Genomic DNA, 22249 nt, shown 5'->3' with positions numbered 1-22249 from the left:
TTCCACCCAGGGCTTCTGAGAGAGAGGTATCATTTCCCAGGATGGGTTGTAGCTCCCTGATGATACGTTGGATGGGTTTGAGCTGGGAGCTATAGGTGACAACCAGTGGTGTTCTGTTGTTAGTTCCTTTAGGTTTGTCCTGGAGTAGACTGTTTCTGGGTACTAGTCTGGCCCTGTTGATTTGTTTCTTCACTTCATTTGGTGGAAGTCATACACCCAGTTTTACATACTGGGTGTTTGACTCTGTATGTGGACAGCACTTCTTCACTGTGTTGTACAAAAAGAAAGCTTAAGACTGCTGAGGGCTGCAGAGCCAGAGCTCCATATGTAAGCACACAGACTGTAGTTAATAAACCAGTCTCAGAACCTGGTTTGTTGGATTCTTGTAACTTAGAATAACAGTGTTCAGGCAATCACACTAACCATACCTGGTTTTAGTTAAACCAAGATTTCGTGTTATATCTGAACAAGGCCTCTATTGTGGTGAATGCTTTTCTAGCAATATTTATCTTCTGATTATTTTCTAGCTGGTTTGCAATTCACCCTGTGAGCATGAATAGTAGCAACCGGTTTACAAGCAGTGACAATGTTGGCTATGCAGCTTATCTCTTCGAACAAGAGAAGAATAAAGGATACTTGACAGGAGAGGTATGGACTACTTAGTGTGATCCCAAGATAAATTAAAAATGACCAGTAACTAATCTTGTCTATTAATTTTATGTTTAAACAACATGCATCTGTAGACAATATATACTGCTTATGCCAAATCAGAACCTAACTTTCTTGGCACCTCCCTAGTTAGCAAATGCTGTTCTCATTCTGTTCTCCATATTTTGTTTCATTTTGTGGGTTTAATATTGGTGTTTTTATGTAAGCTGCTTTGTACCTATTGGAAAAATAGCCTAAAAATGTCTTAAGTGGGTAAATAAAACATGAATATCAGTCTCCTAAATTAGAAGCATTCTCCATGATGGACATGGAACAGAGACATTGGTAAGAATTGCTTTGAAAGTTAAGTATTGTGATATTGTCTTCTTTTTACAGGGACCGTATGTAGCTGCTTTTGGATCATCTAACCTGGGAGATGTGTCTTCAAATACAAAGGGACCGCATTGCACAAACACAGGGGAGTCGTGTGAAAACCTGAACAACTATTGCCCAATAGGCGGGGTAGGTAATGAATGTAGATAAAGCTGTTGTGAACCACAGGCCTTGCATATCCTCCCCCACAGTGAAAAAAACAACACCAATAAGCAGGAAGAACAAAACATCAATTTTATCAACATATCAGCTCATCTGTTTCTTCTGTTCTCCGTGTTTCAGAGTTATCTGTCTAATAGGATAGCTCCTATGTGCTCAGTGTGCTTTAGATATCTATTAAATATTTAAATAAGAATATTTAATACACCAGCATCAAGAATAAGCAGCTGTCTGTTGCACCTTAAAATATTGACTGGAACTGATCGCGCAGGGCTTTTGTTTCTAATAGTCAAGCTGACACCATTTTTGGACCCAACCAGATTAAGAATTCGATGTAGGAAGCACCCAGGAGTTAGGGGTTTGTTTTCATTAAAAACAGGCCCCATTTGGATCGGTACCGAAGTACAAGGGAAAGGCTTTCAGGTTCCTCTCCTGCATGCTGGTCCCAGATCCACATTTTAGGGTAGTGCTGCCAACCTCAAGGTGGGGCCCAGAGATCTCCTAGAATTATAGCTGATCTCCAGAGATCAGTTCCCTTTGAGGAAATGGCTGTGTTGAAGGGCGGACTCTATGAAATTATACCCTGCTGAGGTCCCTCCTCTTGCTAAAACTTGCCCTCCCCAGGCACACCCTCAGTTTCCAAGAATTTCCCAACCTGGAGTTGGCAACCCTACTTTATGGTTCTTTTGACTCATATGTATACATAGTCATAGTTTGGAACAATATTCCCCCAGGAGAGAAAAGAGGCACTTGTATTTAGCTAGCTTGACTTTACTGAACTAACAAATAGGATGCAGTAAAAAGGCAAAAAAGGAAAGACAAATTTCAAATGGTAAAAAAAAAAATCTTTGTAATGAACTAACTTGACAAATTACTTTCAGATCAAATACTTCGCAAACTAACTTGTGTAATATTCCAATAAGAATCAGTTTGGTAGACTCAAATGAAACATTTTAGCAAATTAATGAGAATACTTTGGCAAATAGAGGCTGCGATCCTAACAACACTGTTTTGTGCGTAAGCCCTCTTGAATAAAATTGGAGTTGCTTAGGATTGATCTCTAAGCTTAGCAATTAAATGAAAAGAGGGTGGGAGGGAACACAGGGATCAAAAATCACAGAGAGAGGAGAGTTGGGAAGAAGAGAAAAGTTCGTCATCACGGCTTGTCCTGACGAGCAGATGTTGTCTTCATGGTGCTGAGGTAGGTTCTAAGGGGAAAATGTGATCTAAAGCCTGGTTGATCAGCTGGGATATTTATCTCACATTTCCCACTTTTGGGAGGGGAGGGGGAGTCAGACCCCAGACCAGAAGATGTTTTGGCAGTCTGTCTTAATTTGCACGAAAGAGGGATTCATCTCTGTGGTTAAATCAGGAATGAGGTTTGATTGCACTCTGAAGTGTTAAGTATAATTTTGGAATGGTGTTCAGTATTTAACTGAGAGCCAAGCTACAAGTGACGCCTGACACAGGTTGGACACTTGTCAGCTTCCCTCAAGTTTTGATGGGAAATGTAGGCATCCTGGTCTTGTAGCTGTAATGGAGAGCAAAGCTGTAAAACCAGGATGCCTACATTTCCCATCAAAACTTGAGGTAAGTTGACAAGTGTCCAACCTGTGTAAGGTGTCACTTGTAGCTTGGCTCTGAGTGTCTACTCAGGTCTGTTTAGCAGAGCTTACTGCCAGGAAACTGTTCATAGGATTGCACTGTCAGATGCTTGCTGATGTTTAACTTAGGCTGACTACCCTGCCATTGTAATGATCTCAGTAAGAGAGGCTTTCATCTACATCGCATATTTCCTCATGGGTCACCCTGTTGTCTCACTTTGAGGTGGCGTTTTATCTGACTAAATTACTGAATTACCTTGTAGGATGCTGACGGGCCAGTTTGAGATGGAGTCTTTCTCTTGCTTTTACCTAACATCTCACCATCTGGGTTTACAAGGCTCCCTCCTCAGTGTTATTTTCCCCTGTATTTTATGACTTCATGTAGCTCTAGACTCCGATAGTGTCTTGAGGTAACAGGCATCATTTTTCTTTTTCTCCTTTTAGAGCTAATAACAGGCGGCGGGGCAGGGGGGCGGGAAGCTTTGACCAACAAAACTCTGCAAGAGGTCCCAAATGCCACTTCTCCAATCTGACTTTGGGGTTCCCCATAGCTGCAATTTATAAATTTAAAAAACAAACGAACCTCTGGGCATATCCACAAATGAATCTCACAGCTTCTTGCCTGTTTTGACCGGAGGATGGAGCCAAACTACATGAGACACCAGACACATGGACTGTTTCCACATGGCTTACGTTGTTCCAGAAAACAGCGAAACCTCGCATGAAATCGCAACAGAAGACACTGTTAACGCGCAAGAAGACCTGATAACAGTGTCTTCTCGTGAGATTTCACGTGAGATTTCGCTGTTTTCCAGAACAAGGTAAGCTGTGTGGAAACGGCCCTGTTCTTCACATGCCAGGTCCCGCAAGGTTCCCAGCCGCTCAGTGTGATTCTCCACCAGAGGAAGAGTGATTGGAGGGATTCTCTCTCTCTTTCAAAAAGCCTTGGCTCAGGTTTTCCTCTGGGAGCTTGGGGTGGGGTGGGGGACATAACAGGAGGCAAGAAATCCAGGGTGGCTTTTTGCAAGGGAGAGAGAATTCTCTTCCCCTCCCCCCGCTGTTCTCGTCAGTGGAGAATCGAATTGCAGATATTCTCTCTCTCTCTCTCTCTCTCTCTCTCTCTCTCTCTCTCTCTCTCTCTCTCTCTCTCTCTCTCTCTCTCTCTCACGCACGCACACACACACACACACATGCACACGCACAAAAAGCTGCCCTGGATCTCCTGCCTCGTGTTACATCCCCTTCCCGAGCTCCCGGAGGAAAACCCAAGCTGAGGCTTTTTGAAAGAGAGAGAATCCCTCCCATCACCCTTCCCTCAGTCAAAAATCACATGGAGTGGCTGTTCTTTGTAAGACTATACTACCCAGGGAACCTTGAGGGACTCGACACGTGCCTGGGCGTCCCATACAGTTTCCATTATGGTTGCAAACATTTGAAGCATAAGCTGTCACATTGCCAAATGATTTACAATTAGGCCTGCACCCTAATTATCTTGGCCCATATTTTTCCCTGCTTCATTTAGACCCCACTTTTCTCCCCAAAAGGAACCCAACATGGCTTACAACATTCTTACATTCTCCATTTAGCCTCACAACAACTCGGTAAGGTAGGTGTGTGACTGCCCTCAAGATCACCCAGCAAGCTTCCATGGCAGGGTGGGGATTTGAACCTAGGTCTCCCAGATCTCAGTCTAACACTCTAATCACTACATCGTGATTATTTCATGAATCTAGGACAGAATCTTCAGACTCACATGCCCTTAATTGCATGTCAGCCCCTAAACAAAGAGCAGCAAACCACAAGGAACCACTCCTCTGTAGTTTATCTCTGGATTTCAGGAGCTGAAACTATTGCAGATGGCTGCTTCGGTTTAACTGGTTTCTGTGAGTGCAGATCCCTGCTTTAATTTAAATAGCTGGTGTGGGCGTGAGTTCTGCTTTCCCATTTACCATTCTTTCCAAGTTATGAAGCTGAGTGTGTGCCATAAAAATTCAGACTCTAGCACTCTGCAGCTTCACATTTGAGAATGGTTAGCAGTGCTGCAATACTGCTTTTCAGGAATCCTAAAGTTCTCAGGAATGAACCTTGAAAACTGGAGGGGTGGGTAGGCTTCTCTCAGTTTTCCTTGGATATAAGTTCAAACAATACAAGGCCAGAGTTGACAACCCTAAGCAGAGTGTACCTAAGCAAGGACATAATGCCTGTACAGCTTCCAGGAGCTCTCTCAGCCCTACCCACCTCACAGGGTATTTGTTGTGGGGATAATAATAGCATACTTTTCAAACCGCTCTGAGTGGGCATTGTTGTCCTAAAGGGTCCTAAATCAAATGTTATTATTAATGTTATTAATTAATATGTGTTGAGCACCCTGCAACAACCTGGCCTACACTAGACGCCCAAGAGTACGTCTGTTCTTAGAACACTGATGTCTGAGAGGCTGAGCCAAGCTAGTAGTGAGGAATTACACTTGAATGGCAAGTGAACAGACTCACATGTATTCCTCCCTGTTCACTTGTGCTCCACTTGCACTCCACTCGATCATGTGATGTCACTTCTGGGAGTGATGTCATCACACAGGGGCCAGGAGCGCTCCCATGCTTTGTACCGGGCTGATTTGGGCCTCAAAGGCCCCAAGGAGCCCAAATCATCTGGCTGCAAAGCATGGGAGTGCTCCCAGGCAGCATGATGACATCATTCCCAGAACTGATGCTATCGCGCCACCCTAGGTATATCCTGGAGGCCTATTTCACCTCCTTTCTCTCCCACCAGCCAGGTAGTGGCAGGGGTGAGGGTGGGAGTGGGGATCTCTAGGGGGAATAAAAGAAGGAAAGACTGAAGGGGGAATGGAACCACACATTGTCTAAGAAAAGCCATGGTACTCACCAGTCCTCCTGAACTTCCAGTGGCTGTGGTTGCCATTATAGCTATGGAAACCCCTTTTACTTGAATGAGGGCCGCCAATAACAAGCTCTGCCCATTTTTGAAAAGCTGACAGCTACCAGGGGAAGTACTGGAGGGCACCAGGCAACTCATGGGCACCCTGCACTAGGCTTATCACAGAACACAGCCCATGTGTGTGCCTGCCCATAAGGCTTCCTAATGTGCTATGAGGGTTGTCAGCCTCCAGGTGGTAGCTGGAGATCTCCTGGAATAACAACTGGTCTCTGGGCAACAGAGACCAGTTCCCCTGGAGAAAACAGCTGCTCTGAAGGGGTGGTATTATACCCCACCGAGGTCTTTCCCCTCCCCAAACCCTGCCCTCTCCAGGCTGCACCCCCCAAATCTTCAGGAATTTCCCAAACTGGACCTGGCAAACCCTAAGTGCTATCCTCAGCAGAGTTACACTTTTCTAAGTGGTACAAGTGGAGGTACAACCTCTCTTTGAACCAAGTACATGAGTATAATAGAGAGGGGAGCATAGTTAGTAAAATGGTCAGGTCATACCCCTCTGCATCCTTTCCATTGTCTGTTCAGTTGCTGTCTCTTAATCTTTGATCTTAAATTGCTGTTCTTACTGACTTACTGACTTCCTTCTAGCTTCCTTCTAGCTACCTTTCTCTTTGCACTCTTCTCTCTCTCCAACCTTCGAAGAAGCAATAGGCACTCTTCTGCTCTCTGAATGTCTTCACAGAATGCCTACATCTCCTTTCTTATCACAGTACTCTTTCTTATCACTTATCGCTTTCTTAAAGCAACAAGCATTGTGTGGACTTTGTTCTAAAGCAGCCTTCTTTCTACCGCATGCAGCCAGCTCATGCTAACATTAAGCCCACTGAAGTCAATAAGAGGGGTAAGATGGCAGTGAAAATCAGAGGGGGACTCTGAGAGCCAAGCTAGAAGTGACAAATTACACTTGAATGGCAAGTGAACAGACTGTGCCTGGCTAGCGGGGACAGGGGGGGCGGAGGTGGGAAAATAAGCTTCCTGTGGGGTGGTGCATGCAGACATCCAAAAAGATGCGTGCCAGATCTCCCCCCGCCCCCGCCAGGAGGGTAAGGGACCTGGCAACCCTAATTTCCCCTTCTCTTCGTCCTCTCCTCCCCCAAAACTTTCCTTCATTTCCTTTTATTGTCCTTTCTCATTCACCTTCCCCACTCAGACTTTCCAGCATTTCTTTTTATTCCCATTCTGCAGCTCTTTTGCAAAGTGAGGAGGGAGGTGTTGCGTTGGCTGAGTTTTCTGCAGCAGCCATTGTGGGGTTGGCTCCATCTCTTGTGGCAGCCATTTTGGGGTGCAGTACCCTCCACCCCCTCTCAGAAGTGCCTGCAGGCTCAAAAATGTTTGGGACTTTTGACGTAATGAAGTTGAATCTTCTACAATGTAAAATTCTACAGAATTTTCTATAGCATAAAATTTTACCCTGCTTGCTTGTAAGTTTGACTTTTTTTTATTTGTTCTTCCACCATCTGCTTTAGGCCAAGATGTGTATAGCTTCAGGTCCTGGTAAGGACATGTTTGAGAGCACAAAAATAATTGGAAGAAACCTCTATCTGAAAGCAAAGGTAAGAGACATGCTGCACTGCACAATCCTATACAGGTTTACTCAGAAGAAAGCCTCCCTGTATTTAGTGGGACTTACTGCTAGATAAGTGTGGCCAAAATGAATGGATTTAAATTATAAGGATGTACTTTCTTTTAAAATCTGGAATCTAAATTTTCATCCATAATACCTTGCACTCAGGGCTTTTTTTCTGGGAAAAGAGGTGGTGGTGCTCAGTGGGTTGCCCTTGGAGAAAATGGTCACATGGCTGGTGGCCCTGCCCCCTGAGTGGCGCGGAGGGCAATCTAAACTCTCCTCTGTCTGGAGATCAGGGGGCGGGGCCACCAGCCATGTGACCATTTTCAAGAGGTTCCAGAACTCCGTTCCACCGCATTCCAGCTGAAAAAAAAGCCCTGCTTGCACTGATTTTTCTAGTTAGAAAGAAAAGTGTAAGTTTAAGCTTCTTCCCTTCGTCAAGAACTCAAAGTAAGCCATATTAGATTCTTAATTTTTTTGTGGGTTATGATGAGGTTCACGATGAGCCCAGTGCCATGAGTAATGATGCACCTAGTATAATGAGTTTCACCTAGGGTTGCCAGGTCCCGACTCCTCCGGCAGGAGATCAACTGCTCAGTACTTACCTTTGCTGTGTTTCTGCCTCCCTGTTCATGCGCATGCACAGTGCACATGTGCTCCTGGCTTGTATGATGACGTCACTTCTGGGAAAGTGTCATATAAAGGAACAGTAATAAATAAATAACAAATAACCAAGTGTCCCATGGAAAAGCCTCATGGATATGTGTGCCCTCTCTGAGAGAAGCTGAATTACATTTCAATTTCAGGCCACTTTAAGTAGGTCTTCCTTGTGTATTCTTATTACTGTGTCCAATAATAAGTGGCTGCAATCTGTCTTCCAGGAGCTGTCCATGGCGGCCTCTGAAGAGATATACGGTCCCCTCAATTCAGCTCACGAGTGGCTGAACATGGCAAACAGGACAGTACAGCTCAATGCTACTCATTCGGTAAAGTGCTGTCAATGCCCTCTTGTAGTCAGTTGGTCTAGTGGGATAACCAGTTCGTGGTCTAATGTTGTAATATTTTCTCAAAAGGGTAAAACGTGTAAACCAGCCTTGGGGTACAGCTTTGCTGCCGGTACTATGGATGGACCAGGAATGTTTAATTTCACACAAGGTAAGTGATGAATTTGGTTTTGTTCTATTTGTAACCATTATTATTTAGCATTCAAAATTTACCTTTATACCTGCTGATGTTGATATGCAGTAGAGTTGCATGTTTCGATATTTGAATTTCTCTGCTTAATTTCATACAGCAAGAATATTCTAGGGCCCAAATACTGATCTCTAATCACAGAGATCCTTCTGAGCCAAGATATGTGCCAAGGAGTTTAACTCTTTTGGCCTAAATAGGGTTTTAGTTGGATGATTCATCAACTCTGTGTGTGTGTGCGTGTGGTGCGTGTGCTTGTGCATGCGTGTATGTGTGTGTGGTGCCCTCAAGTCACTTATTGTAACCTCTGGTGGGGTTTTCATAGCAAGAAACTCTAAACAAATTCCGTTTGTGGACAGCTGTAAAGCTTCGATCTCTTTCCCTACATCTTATTAGTGAATACTAATAGAGGCTGTCAGAATTCTTTCCTGATGTGTCTCATAATGAATGGATACTCACTCCTACTCATGACTTAAGAGATCAGAAAATAAGAACAGGCAGCCAGCCATGTGACTGGAATCTTTCCCATGTTATCGCTAACACTAATAGTTGCCATTTGGGAGTAATTCTTATGACACTGCAGGGTAATGTCTGTAACAGGGCAAAAGGAATGGTTGAAAGTGGGGAAAGAATCCTCAAAGGTGAGAAGTACATTTGGAAGTGAAAAATGAATACCATTCAACACAGAATGGTAACTTAACAGTGTAGTCCTATGCACAGTTACTCTGGTTGATTTCAGTGGGCTTAGAGTGGAATAACTATATAAAATTGCACTTGAAATATATTAACATAAGGACATAAGCTGTTAATATATAAAAAGTGATCTTTCCTTCTAGTAATTAATTTTAACTCTCATTATTAAACTGCAGTGTATCTCACATTTGCCTGCCAAAAAATTATCTTAAAATTCTATTTGTGCATTTCTGTTGACAGGTGCAATCCATGGGGATCCGTTCTGGGATGCAGTCCGTAATGGATTGCTTGCTGAACCATCCAATGAATCAGTAGAATGCCAGAAACCTAAGCCTATCCTTATTCCTACAGGAGAGGTAAGAAATATTAGCATATATTGCCAGGAGGAAATTGACTTCACCTCTGACTCAAATAAACTAGTTAAAAGGTTGGATCTAGACTAAGTTTTCCAATGGCAAAATGGCAATTTCCTGTTGCCTTCTTCCCACTGCAAACTTCTGATCTCCAGGAATTGCTGCCCCTAGGGTATAGGGGAGCCTAAAGAATGACAAGGGAGGGGTCTGCAGTGGGAAGGGGGGATCATAGGAAATTGTCAGTTTTGTCTGGATCCAACGCACTGTGACCACCATGAAGGAATATAAGGTTGTTGTTTTTTAAGTAGCCCCTCCCTCCCTTATGTTGCTTTTCAGACTGATTTTGAATATCACCCTCTTTTCAACAATGACTTGCACTATGGGTTTGGGGATATTACTTGAAATCAAGAAACTATGATAACTAGATAGAAAAATCATGTGATGCCAGATAATGAGTTGTATCCAAAGTACCATGAATGGATCAAGGTTCATAGAATGTACCTTTATTTGTTTACTTCATTTATACCCTGCCTTTCTCCCCAATGGAAGCCCAAAGGAGTTTACATTATTCTCTTCTCTTCCATTTTATCCTCACAACAACCCTATGAGGTAGTCAGGATTAATAGTGTATGATTGGCCCAGCAAGCTTGCATGGCAGAGTGGGGATTCAAACATGGGTCTCCCTAGTCCAGCTTTCTAACCATTACATCTAATTGGCTCTCCTGATTTGCTATCTCTTCTTCCATTGCAACCCATTAAACTCCCCTTCCAAATTTTTTATTCCTGGGGATTGGAAATTCTCATGAAGAGTGTGTGTGGGGGTGTGTGTGAAGTGGGGTTCTACATAGGAAGGAGGATTAGGGAGATACAATATAAATGAAAAGTGCTTATTAAAAAGTTTGCTATTATTGTTTATCATTCTCAGTCCAAGGAAATAGCTAAAGCTGCATGTGCAGAGTCACTTTACAAAACGATGAAATTTCACCAATTTGATGAGGAAAGGGTGGGGGAGGCAGAGAAATGAATTTAGTCGCCTGCTACCACTACCAAAGAGATGATCAGCAGAATTCTAGAAAAAAGCTGCATGCACACCACTCAAGGTGCTGGACTGAACTGAAAAATCATGTTAATAGTTGCAATCATAGCGCCTCATCCAGTTAGGGATACATGCACAAAGCCTGCTTCTATGCATCATGCATCACAAAATGGACTGCAAGCTGTCGTTTGAAAATCAGGCATGATAATAATGAGATTGAAAATGTATGTCATAACATACCATAAACCTTTATCAATATTTGCATTGGAATTAATTTATTTATACACCTATATGTATAAAGACAAGTGTCCTGATTGACTCGTCAATGCCTGGCCCAAACCCCTGGACCTAGAAACATGAAATTTGGGGAGAACATTCCTTTCATGATATAAACACCCACTAAGAAGGGATTTTAAGAAATTTGCTCCCTAAGGTGGTAAAAAGGGGTAAAATATGCTTTCCCAAAGGGATACAGATTCCCTGTGTGGCTGGCAGACTGATGAAAAATTGCCTTCTGTCCTAAATTTCTTAAGATGTCGAAGCCTTACCCATGGCACCCAGACATTATTGATGTTCAAATGGTTACCATTGGACCGGTGGTGATAGTGGCTCTTCCAGGAGAGTTTACGTACGTATCCACGTTTTGGGCTTGTCATTAAGGAAATGTTTAATAACATATTCATGTGGGATTTTGTAATAGAATAAAGAATATATATTTTTATGAGAAAGGGCTTGTTCTGCAAGATGGATCTGTAATTGTTGGTTATGAAATGAAAGGGCAAAACAACTGGAAATATGGAAAGGGTAAAAAAATAATGTGAGGGATATGTCAACTGTAATAAATCGAATTATTGATTTAAAATCAATTTCATAATGTAATAACAATCTAACATAGATCAATAGTAACAACAACAAAAATAATAGGTACACCAGGTTCTCTGAACCCCTGGCTTTCGTCTTTTTTTTAAAAAAGTAAGTCTTTCATTGTGAAGATATGGTTTTTTTTCCTTCTGTCTCTAGTAAGGGAAAGAGTTAGAGACTTTCTTTTTAAAAAATGAAAGCTGGGGATTCAGAGAATCTGCTGCATCCATTATTACAGCATTGTCATAATGTTAAAACAACCTAAAGTTGTAATAATAGATGTAGAAGATTCTCTGGAAAAGGCATATGTACACAACGGAAGGAGCTAGAAACGGTTTTTTTTAATGAAAGCTGAGAATACAGAGAATCTATGGGCCAATCTAGAAGTGCTGAATTACACGAATGGCAAGTGAACAGACTCACATGTATTCCTCCCTGTTCACTTGTGCTCCGCTTGCGCTCCACTCAGTCACGTAGTTCAAGTGTAATTTGTCACTTCTAGCTTGGCCCTGCTGCATCTATTATACAACATAGATGTATAGAAACTGACAATTTTTTTTTAAAGAAAGCAAAACCAGGAAGGGAAAGAAGGCAGAGGGAGGGAGGAATGGTTTGATTATGATGAACAATCAGTAATAAGAAAGTGAGTTGGAGGTAGGTGGGAGTGGGCAGAACAAAGAAAACCAAAAGAAACATTCCATGTGAGGAACAAAGATGACTCAGATTTGGCTTTTAAAAAAAGATCAGGGTAAAAATGGTCTCAAAAGAACCAGGAAATCTGGGGAAAACAAACAAACAAAAACCCAAAGTGAAAACTAAAGGCAAAAAATGTGTGTGGAAATCAAGGAATAAATCAAAGCTGTATGGGGCTAGAACTGACAAAAAAGCCTGGAGTTTACTTTCCAAAGCAGCCATTTTCTCCAGGAGAACTGAACTCTATAGTCTGGAGATCAGTTGTAATTCTGGAAAATTCCCATGCCCCACCTGGAGGTTGGCAAATCTATCCTGGATTCAGTGACTGGCTCATACAAGGCATGAGATGTGAGCTGTGGGCACCTTTGGCCATGCTCAAGCTGGAACTGGCAAGGAAAACAAATGTTCAGTAAGACATTACAGCTGCCCCAGGTGTTCTTTCCAGTCTTTTCTTCTCTGTGTGACTCTTCAATACAATGAGAACAAAACAGTGGCCCCAATCTGGCTGAAGTTAGTCATCACTCAGCTCCATGGAAAGCAACAGGACTTACATTAATTGGATTCAATGGGGTCTAGCTGGATTGTGGCCCATGTACACCTGATCATCTCTTGATCAGTTCCTAAACTAGTGACTTACAAACCTAGACATATTAGCTGAAGTCTATCTCACATTGCAGCAGTGCAGTAATGGAAGGATGTGGAAGTTGACATTCCTATTTTCATGACCCTTAGGACAATGGCTGGCCGGAGAACCCGTGAAGCTGTTAAAAGTGTAAGTTCCCAGGATGAACATTGGATAGGATTTCTAAAAATGACAGAAAAGCCAAACTTGGGTGTTGATCATCTTGTCTCCTCCTAACAGTTGGTCCTGGCTACCACATATTCTGAAACTATATATAAATTTAAGTGTGTAGTTTTATTTATGTCATTTATCTGGTAGATTTCAGAGGGGCAGTTCAGGTTTTTGGCATATGCAGATGCTTCCTGCCCTGATATGGCCCTGTAGACAGCCGAGATGAGCTGCTCCACCTAAAGGGACCAGGAAAGATTCTGAGCAGTGATTTTGGTCTGTTCCTCAGTAGCCCTGTTTTACCCAAACCACACTTCAACGCAGCCTGAATTGGGGGGGGGGGGCAAAAGAGAGAGCACACAGCTACTTGTCTGCCTCCAAAAGGCCTGCTTCCTCTGTCTGTTGATCCTGAATATCTGAAGTAGTCACATTTATAATCAATCCTTCCAAGTAACTTGGAGAAGAAAAACAGGATTTCAAGTGTATATATGGGGTTGGCTCCAGACTATATGGGGTTGGCTCCAGACTCACTTTTCCATTCATACAAGGCATTTCTGTCTGTGGAACATAATGTTCCTGCCATCCCCGCTCCCACTGCAGCTCACGGATCTCCCCAAAATGCTGCTTCTGGGGGATGCGATCCTTGGGAATGGCATGAGAGGCAAATCAGGGTCTGCAGAAGAAAAGGGGGAGTGAGGGAAATTACCTCACCCCTTCCATTAGTAGAAACTTGAGTCTGGATCCAAACAACACTCTCTTAAAGAGGCACGCTGAGGGTTTTCACATTCTTTGTGGTTTTTATGATATGTCCACATGTACTGAGGTAGTGGTGTTTCTTCTACTGAGCTCTGACTGGCTAATTCGTGCACTCTTTTCTTAGGAATTCGAAGCTCATGGGAAACCAGGAATGCATGTTATACTGGCAGGCTTATGCAATGTTTATACCCATTATATAACAACTTTTGAAGAATATCAGGTAAACGAACTACCAGCATGCTGAGACGAAATATTACAGGGTTGTGAAAAAAACTTTTGTTCTGCCAAAAGTGGGGGGAAATTGGAATGAACTGATCTAAGGGATAATTTGGGCACCAAGGATGCCCAGCACATAGTGTGCTGACTGTGATACCCTTGCACTTGATTTCTATCTGGTACACTTTTGAGACTAAGCAGAGTTGGGTAATCCAGATGTCTTTCTGTTGCCTTTTGTAGATTCAACGGTACGAGGGAGCATCTACCATTTTTGGCCCACACACTCTGTCCGCTTATATCCAGTCCTTCAGAGAACTTGTCCAGGCTATTGTTAAGGTATTTGAAAGCTATGCAGATAAAAGTGTAGGGAACCAGGGCCCAGAACAGGTTTTTACTTCTCTGTAATAAAGAGAAAGCACTTCAATCCCTCCTATTAGTTCTATGACTGTCATGGAAGGATACTTGAACTGTCTTACACTGCGGTCCTAAGCATAGTTACACTCTTCTAAGCCCATTGAAGTCAAAAGGCTTCAAAAGGTGTAACTCTGCTTAGGATAGCAATGCCAAGTATCTTTTGTGGTATTATTATTTTAGTTGTTTAAATAGTTAAAAAATGTCCCTTTTGTTAATCATTTGCAAAACACCCATCATTATGATGGCGGATGTGTTTGCGGACAATTGAGACCTGGGTGGTGGCCATGAGTATGGATGGCTTTAAAAGAGAAGTAGACGGATTCGTGGAGCAGAGAGGTCCGTCAATGGCTACTAGCAGCAGACCTCTGAATACTAGAGCTAGGAGGCAGCATTGGGGAAGGCCTTGGCCTCTGTGCTTGTTGGCCCTGCAGGGCAACTGTTTTGGCTGCTGTGTGAAACAGAACGCTAGACTAGGTGGATCCCTGGTCTGATCCAGCCGGGTTCTTCTTATGTTCTTGTGTAGATTTGCTATGTCAGAAAAACGAATGCTCAGAGTCTGAGAAGAAGGCAGGTTTTGCTCTCAGTGGAACCATATCCCCATGTGCAGCACTTTGCTTTTTTCTTTAGAACTGAATAACAATTGTTTGCACACACCATTGGGGGGAGCATAACTTGACCTTAGCCACCGACAGTCAAGCCTACTTCTACTTGCATGGCCTCACATATATTTGCACTGCCGGTCAGTTGATCATCCTAGAATATAAACATTGTGAGAATTGGATATTTACATAGAAAAGGTACCCTAAATGCAACATAATATAGTGGTTCTCACTTGAGCAAACAGAGGCCGATTCCAGACGGCCCTCCCCATCCCGAAACGTTGCGCATCTTCGCGCAGAAAACGTGGAATATCGCATTTTCCCGTGCGAGTTTTGCGCGATGTCGCGCAAAACTCACGCGAGAAAACACGATATTCCGCGTTTTCCGCGCGATGATGTGCGACGACGCGCAACATTTCGGGATGGGGAGGGCCGTCTGGAATCGGTCAGAGAATGAAAAGAAAGGAGGTCAGACCTACAGGTACATGGGAAGGCCCAAGTAAATTGGGGGAAATGTTCAGCTGAAATGGGAAGCAGCACATCTCAACCTGTGATGAACTGCAAATCTGGTATCACCCTACCTGTGCCTCTCGTCCTGCTAATCCTCATTCAATTGTAGAGCTTAACTGGAGATTCATTCTGTGTTTACTGTGGCACAGAAAAATACACAATGTTCCAGTTGCAAGACTATCATTGCATAATACATACTGATAAAAGGTTACACTGTAATGAATTTTAGATGCCTCTTTTGCCACAATACCATATTGTTTGTGAACATTAAACCAGACTACCATCCTTAAATTCCATTCTCACACTCAACAACAGACTTAGAACTCTCTATTTGCCCGCATACATGCCCAGGCAACAAATCCACCATGACTATATGACACAAGCCCTCTGGAGACAGCATTGCACATGTTGAAATCAACACATATATAGAGGCATTGGACATGGCCTGCCCTAAAGTGATTTGTCATGAGATTCAGTGACATCTCCAGAAATAAGGAACAATCCTATATTGAGTCCCACCACTGATCTAGCTGGCCTAGAGCTATCTAGTCTAACCATCATCAACTCTCAGAGGTGCCCACCAGAGGTCATTTGGAGCCCTGCAATATGAAATATTTTGATTGGTGATACCAGAGAATGATCCTAGGAATTTCTACATCCAAAGCATTTGTTCTTTCCCTGATCTGTAACTTCTTCTCATTTTCTATTGCCATATTCCATGGTGAAGAAGAAATCGACACAGTTCTGATTTATAAGTTCTGATTTAAATTTTTCACAAAATAGTGAAGAGTCCAGTAGCACTAACCAACTTTATTGTAGCATAAGCTTTCAAGAACCACAGTTCTCTTTGTCAGATGCTTCGGGAACTGTGGTTCTTGAAAGCTTGTGCTACAATAAAGTTGGTTAGTATTAAAGGTGCTACTGGAGTCTTTACTATTTTGCGACTAACGACTAACACAGCTAACTCTAAATTTTTCACAGGATACTGTTCGAGACTTACCAAGTTATCCAGAGCCCAGCATTTTAAACATAAGTGTAAACTTTCTGCTTCCTGTTATTGATGCAAAGCCGCTTGGTCGTAAATATGGGGATGTATTACAAGATGTGGAGCCAATGTACAGGGTGGTATGTCTGCCTACAAATTCTCCAGTGTTTTCTTCCTGTCTACCATTTTGGATAGGGAATGTATTCCATTGGTGTATTAGTTTAATGAATTCTAGATGAAGTGTGGAACCTGCTGAATTTATCCTTACAAGTATACACAAAATGAAAGCAAACTAGTAATGAGTAAGAGCAGAATCATAGAATATTCCAAATTATTAGATTTAAACCAATTCTTTTAAAACCAACCATCTCTTTGTTTCATGTGAAGTAAAAATACAGTTTTTATGGCCTATAAGAGTACCAGATCTTCCCCCTCATTTGAATACTTAACTAAAACAAAAAAATTGGACAAAGAACAGGAAATACAGATTTAACCCTATTATTGTTTAGATCAGTGGTTTACAAGGTTTTTGAAGTAGAACCCTTTGAAACTTACTGTACTTTTTAGGACCACTTGCAGAGAAGCTCCACATTATTTTCTCCCTCCCCATCATAAAACACAGGAATCTCACAACAGTCAACTCTGAATGAAGCATTACTGAGAACAGACTATATTTCATGATGATTTTGCATGGTATGCAGAAGCAAACCCAAGTTTGCTGTCAAACCACTCAGAACATTCTCTCTCAGAGGAAAACTACACAAGACGCCTAGGTGCATGTCAGGTCCCACAAGATTCCCTAGGTAGTTTAGTCTTACAAAGAACAGGTGCTTGATACGATTCTCCACCGGAGGAAGAACGCTGGGAGGGATTCTCTCTCTTTCAAAAAACCTCAGCTTGGGTTTTCCTCCAGAAGCTTGGGAGTCAGGGACATAACAAGAGGCAGGAAATCCAGGGTGGCTTTTTGCAAGAGAGAGAATCCGCGATATGATTCTCCACTGAGAGGAAGAGCAGTGGGGAGGAGTCTCTCTCTCTTCGAAAGAGCTGCCCTGGATTCCTTGCCTCCTGTTACATCCCCCTCCCCCTGAGCTTCCAGAGAAAAGCCCGAGCCATGGCTTTTTGAAAGAGACAGAATCTCTCCCATCACATGGAGAATCATATCGAGCGACTGTTCTTTGTAAGACTACACTACCCAAGGAACCTTACAGGACTCAACATGTGAAGAACACGTCTCTAGTGCCTCGTGTAGTTTGGCTTTCAGTTCTTGTTAGTCCTCCTCCCCCCTCCTGCCCCTTTCACCCACTTGCAAGAGAATTGCAAACTGCTTTTAGATTCCAAACCACAGTTTGAGAACCCTAGGTCTACCTCACAGGATTGTCGTGAGAATAAAATGGAGGAGAATGATGTAAGCCTCTTTGGGCCCCCACTGAGGAAAAAGATAAGGTATTCTGTCACATAAATGAAGTAAATAAAATCATGAAAATAAGTTCACACAAATGTTGAGCCCTTTCCTCTTCTTTCTGTATCCTCCTGCTCCCCCCTCAGATCTGATGCTGTGCAACTTTCTTGCTGGATCATCAGAAAAGAAACTGAAGCCCTGAGTACTGCTGCAAATATTTGTGGTTGCATTAGAAATACTTCTAACATTCAAACACACAGTTTCCCCATCTTTTCTAAAAAATGCAAACAGGTTTCTCCCCACTCTACTATGAAGTTCTCCCGCTGTAGGGTGTGCGTGCATGCCCGCACACCTCCACGTGCACAATGATCACATTACAGTGGCAGGACAAGCACTGCTAAAGCCCTGAGAAGAGTTGTTCCCATTCCTTCCAAAAATCATCTGTAAAAGCATTAGAAATAGAGATCGCCTTAATTAGTCAACCAAACAATAACTATGCTAACTGCAGCAGGACTTGTATAGGAGCAATACTTGATGTCTTGTATGTATATAGTCCATTCTCATAACAAATTCCCCCCTTTTTAGGGAGAAGTTGCTAGTGCACAATTTGTTGGTGCCAATCCCAGAAATTCTGCAGAAAACATGGTAAGAAAGTATTTGAAGCATTATGTTCCTATATATTCCTTTATATTCTTATAGAAGTCTGAAGGGCAAGAAGAATTGAGACGTGAAGGTGTGAGAGCAGAAGTAAAGGGAGCAGGATATAGGATTAGGAATAATCAAAAGCAAACAATATCAAAACAGCTTAAACTAATCAACCTCAGAAGATCAATCTCACTTAATATATCTTTCCTGTGACATCTCTTCATCAGGCTTTATTTATAAAACCATTTTATATTTTGCTGTTTAATGTATGTATACATTTTATTCCAGAGCACATTAAGTTTCCTTACAGTAGAGAAATATGACAATACTTCAGCAAGCTGGAAAATCCGGTATAATGATGCCTCCTGGGACACCAGGTGAGCAATTCTACCAAGAGTTTACATAGTACAAAAAAGTTACTTGGATCTAACAGGCTTTTCATTTCCTTCAAAGTGATGCACATTGACAATGTTCACCAGAAAAATGGCATGGAATGGTTTGAGGTTACAGTACCGAGTAAATAGAATGTGCATCACTTCATTGTGGAAAAGTGAATCTTTCTATTTGTTCTTATCTCATGAAATTTTCTGTTTCTTGAAAAATGGAAATTGTGGCATCACTGAATCTAATAGTAGAGTAGCAGGCCCATGGGGATGATGAAAACCTCAAAGCCAGACCATCCACAGACAGGGCAGGATTCTGTGGGGACAGGAAAGACTAAGGAGACTTCTGGGGGAAATTCTCAAAATTTGACTTGACTAGTAACAAAGCCTATTGTGGGAAAAAATTCAACGGGCTGTAGAAAGGGGAGCAAGGGGGGGTGCATTGCCCCCTCTTCCATGACTGATCCCGGCTGGGTGAAGGTAGGGGGCAAACATTGCCACCTGCTCCACTACTGATCTCAGCTGGGTGAAAGAAGTGAGGCATTATTACTTCCTGCTCTTTGCCTGTTTCCGGCCAGGTGAAGGGTGGTGGGTATTGCCACCTTCTCCACTCCTGATCCCAGCTGGGTGAAAACGGGGGTGGGCGGGCATCACCTCCTGTTCTGTGCCTGATGTCAGCTGGTGAAGGTAGGGTGCAGGCATTGCCATCTTCTCCGCTTCTGATACCAGCTGTGTGAAGGGGGGCTGGCATAGCCACCTGTTCCACATCTGATCCCAACTGGTTGAAGGTGGGGGTGGGCATTGCCACCTGCTCCACTCCTGATCCCAGCTGGATGAAGGTGGAGGAGCATTGCCACCTGCTCCGCTCCTGATCCCAGCTGGGTGAAGGCAGGGGATGGGCATTGCCGCCTGCTCCACTCCTGATCCCTGCTTGGGCTTCCCACCAGGACGCGCTCTCAGAGGGACGGGCTGCCTCTTCTGGGCTTTCCTCCACAGCAGCACCCTCTGGAGGCCCACCAGGGTAGGAAGTGAGATGTCTGGAACATGCTTAGCCTTTTATATAGTAGGATAAGAACTGAAGATGTTCCAGAAGAGGTGGAATATTGAGGATAGCTGAATGTTATTGAAAAGGGAAGGGGGGACTACCTTGCCTCAATCCTCTGAGAAGAGAATCCTGTGGAGGGATTTGAGCAGGGGAGTTCCAATCCCACTCTTATTCCAATGAACCCTCACATCTTGTTGATAATTTGAAACCGATTCTTCCAGGTCTTGAGTTTTATAAATATGTGATGTTGAGTCTTGGGATATGTATGGCTCACTGAAGTAACTCTTCAATAAATGACACAGGGTTTATATACTTAATTATAGAATTCTAGCTGGAATTAAGAGGGGAAGGTGACTGTAGTGCAGTTGTTTATCAACAGTATTTAATCATGAGTCATTCTCTGAGTTTCAACAAATGAGTATTTCTGGTTGTTGTGGATTTTCCGGGCTGTAGAGCCATGGTCTTGGCATTGTCTGTGACACTGAGAGATCTCTGTCTTTTGGTGCTACACCTCTGAAGATGCCAGCCACAGCTGCTGGCGAAACGTCAGGAACTACAATGCCAAGACCACAGCTATACAGCCCGGAAAATCCACAACAACCATCGTTCTCTAGCCGTGAAAGCCTTCAACAATATAATGAGTATTTCTATTGCAAAATAAGTCAAAGCAAACATCCCCCTTGAGATGGTGAACTGGTTAACGCATGGTATTTGTTTCCTCTGATAGGTTCATCTGGCAGAAAGGTGACTGGGGACGAAGCACAGCTATAGTACAATGGCACATTCCAAACAACACTGAACCGGGAACCTATCGACTACAGTACTTTGGTCACCACAAGGAATTGCTGAGCTCTATTCATGCTTTCCGAGGCACATCTTCAGAATTTGAAGTTTTAAACTTAGAATTTGTAAAATTGTAGCTATTGTCTTGAAGGAAATGTTGCTGCTATTGAATTTTATGATGATGCCAGAATCAATGGGAGGTTTTCATACAATGACCATCATTTGTCCCATTTTCTTTCAAAAAGTAGGACTGAAAGACATCATTTTCCTTTCAACGGAAATAATGAAAAGCGTGACTGCAGCGTTCTTCCTGTGTTTGTGCTTCCCACTGTGTAGAATGTGGATAAGGATGATGTGCAGGGCTTTGGCAGGGATCACTTTGTTTGGCTGTCCATGGCAATGCATCCACCAAAAGATAGTTGGTCTTCCATTTTGTACCATTGCCTGCACGCTTTCCATTGTTTAAAATAAAGCAATACAATTTCTGGTGTCCCTGGTCATTTCTGTTAACTCCCAGTCAGTGATTTAATGCACTCATCCTTTCAAGTGGACAGAATGGGCTGTAGCCTGCAGAAGCTCAAGCACCCTTTGCTAACAATCCATTAGTCGCTATGTGTCACACAACTTCTTCGTTGCTAATATTACTAAAGGGATTTGGGCCTGTGATCTGGAATATTATAAGCCAACCCTAAAGGATGGCTTTAGCTGCAGGGAAGCACACTTTTGCACATCTGAACTTAAAACAATATTCAAAACATGTTAAGTCATGCCAGTTAAGATGGTTTGCTGTGAGCCTGTGTTTTCCATCCTATGTTCCATATTTCATTAGGTCAGACAAGCCTTAGAGTAACATACCATTCAAATTTGAGTTGAATCCTTTCTAAAACCTGGATTTTACAATCCAAATCCTCTTCAATGTACATGGTTGGAAGATCTTCAGTTAATGTTTCTGTAACACAGAAAAAGTTTCCATATTGGCTGAAGAGTGAGGACTATTCAGTGTAACCATTGTTCACGAACACAAATAAGAGTGACTATGATTTAAGAAAGCAGAAAAATTAGGTACAACAGACACCTTGTCTGTTGAATCTTCTTTTATAGACACGTGATGTCATTGCATCACAAAAGCAGAGGCAACAGGCCAGAGCTGGCTATGGCTTGGTATGCTAGAAGCCTACGTCCGTTCTAAGGAGAGTGAGACAAAGATTATGTCAACTGGGAATCAAATCAATTGTATATGATTAATTTAGGGCATAGTTTCTGTACTTTATTATAATTTATCATAATTTCTGCAATAAACAAAATCTTAGTGGGTGTGATGATCTAATTGTTCTTGGATTATTCAAAGAGCACAAAGGCCGAGCTTCAGTTAATCACAGTGCAATCCTAAGCCTCACCTCAGCACCATTGTATGCCTGCCCACAGATCTTTGGCACTTCTCGTTCTCTCCCTAAGGCCTTTCATGAGTGAGCTGTGCTGGTGGCCAAACCCAGCAAGGCGCAGTGAGGCCACAGCAAGGAGAACATGGTCTGTCATTTCTCCAGCAACCCCAGCAGCATCCTCCAATGGCAAGGTAG

General features: G+C 42.8%; 1 protein-coding gene across 5 annotated transcripts in view; it reads left to right on the top strand.

Moving 5' to 3' along the window:
• Positions 1-21976, top strand: part of ASAH2 (N-acylsphingosine amidohydrolase 2) — a 98631-nt gene extending 76655 nt beyond the window's left edge. For all 5 annotated transcript variants that reach the window (XM_054982688.1, XM_054982687.1, XM_054982692.1 and 2 more), the window contains 14 exons: positions 528-648; positions 1045-1170; positions 7220-7306; positions 8202-8306; positions 8394-8475; positions 9445-9560; positions 11127-11221; positions 12880-12919; positions 13818-13913; positions 14150-14245; positions 16414-16557; positions 18402-18461; positions 18750-18838; positions 20617-21976. In XM_054982688.1, the coding sequence (XP_054838663.1) occupies positions 528-648; positions 1045-1170; positions 7220-7306; positions 8202-8306; positions 8394-8475; positions 9445-9560; positions 11127-11221; positions 12880-12919; positions 13818-13913; positions 14150-14245; positions 16414-16557; positions 18402-18461; positions 18750-18838; positions 20617-20809 (1450 nt within the window). In that variant the 3' untranslated portion in view covers positions 20810-21976. The remainder of the gene's footprint in view (positions 1-527; positions 649-1044; positions 1171-7219; positions 7307-8201; positions 8307-8393; positions 8476-9444; positions 9561-11126; positions 11222-12879; positions 12920-13817; positions 13914-14149; positions 14246-16413; positions 16558-18401; positions 18462-18749; positions 18839-20616) is intronic.
• Positions 21977-22249: the final 273 nt, after the last annotated feature.

This window comes from Eublepharis macularius, chromosome 6, assembly GCF_028583425.1.
Source record: "Eublepharis macularius isolate TG4126 chromosome 6, MPM_Emac_v1.0, whole genome shotgun sequence".
NCBI lineage: Eukaryota > Metazoa > Chordata > Lepidosauria > Squamata > Eublepharidae > Eublepharis > Eublepharis macularius.
Note: the sequence above shows the minus strand (reverse complement) of the source record. Positions and strands in the feature narration are given on the sequence as shown.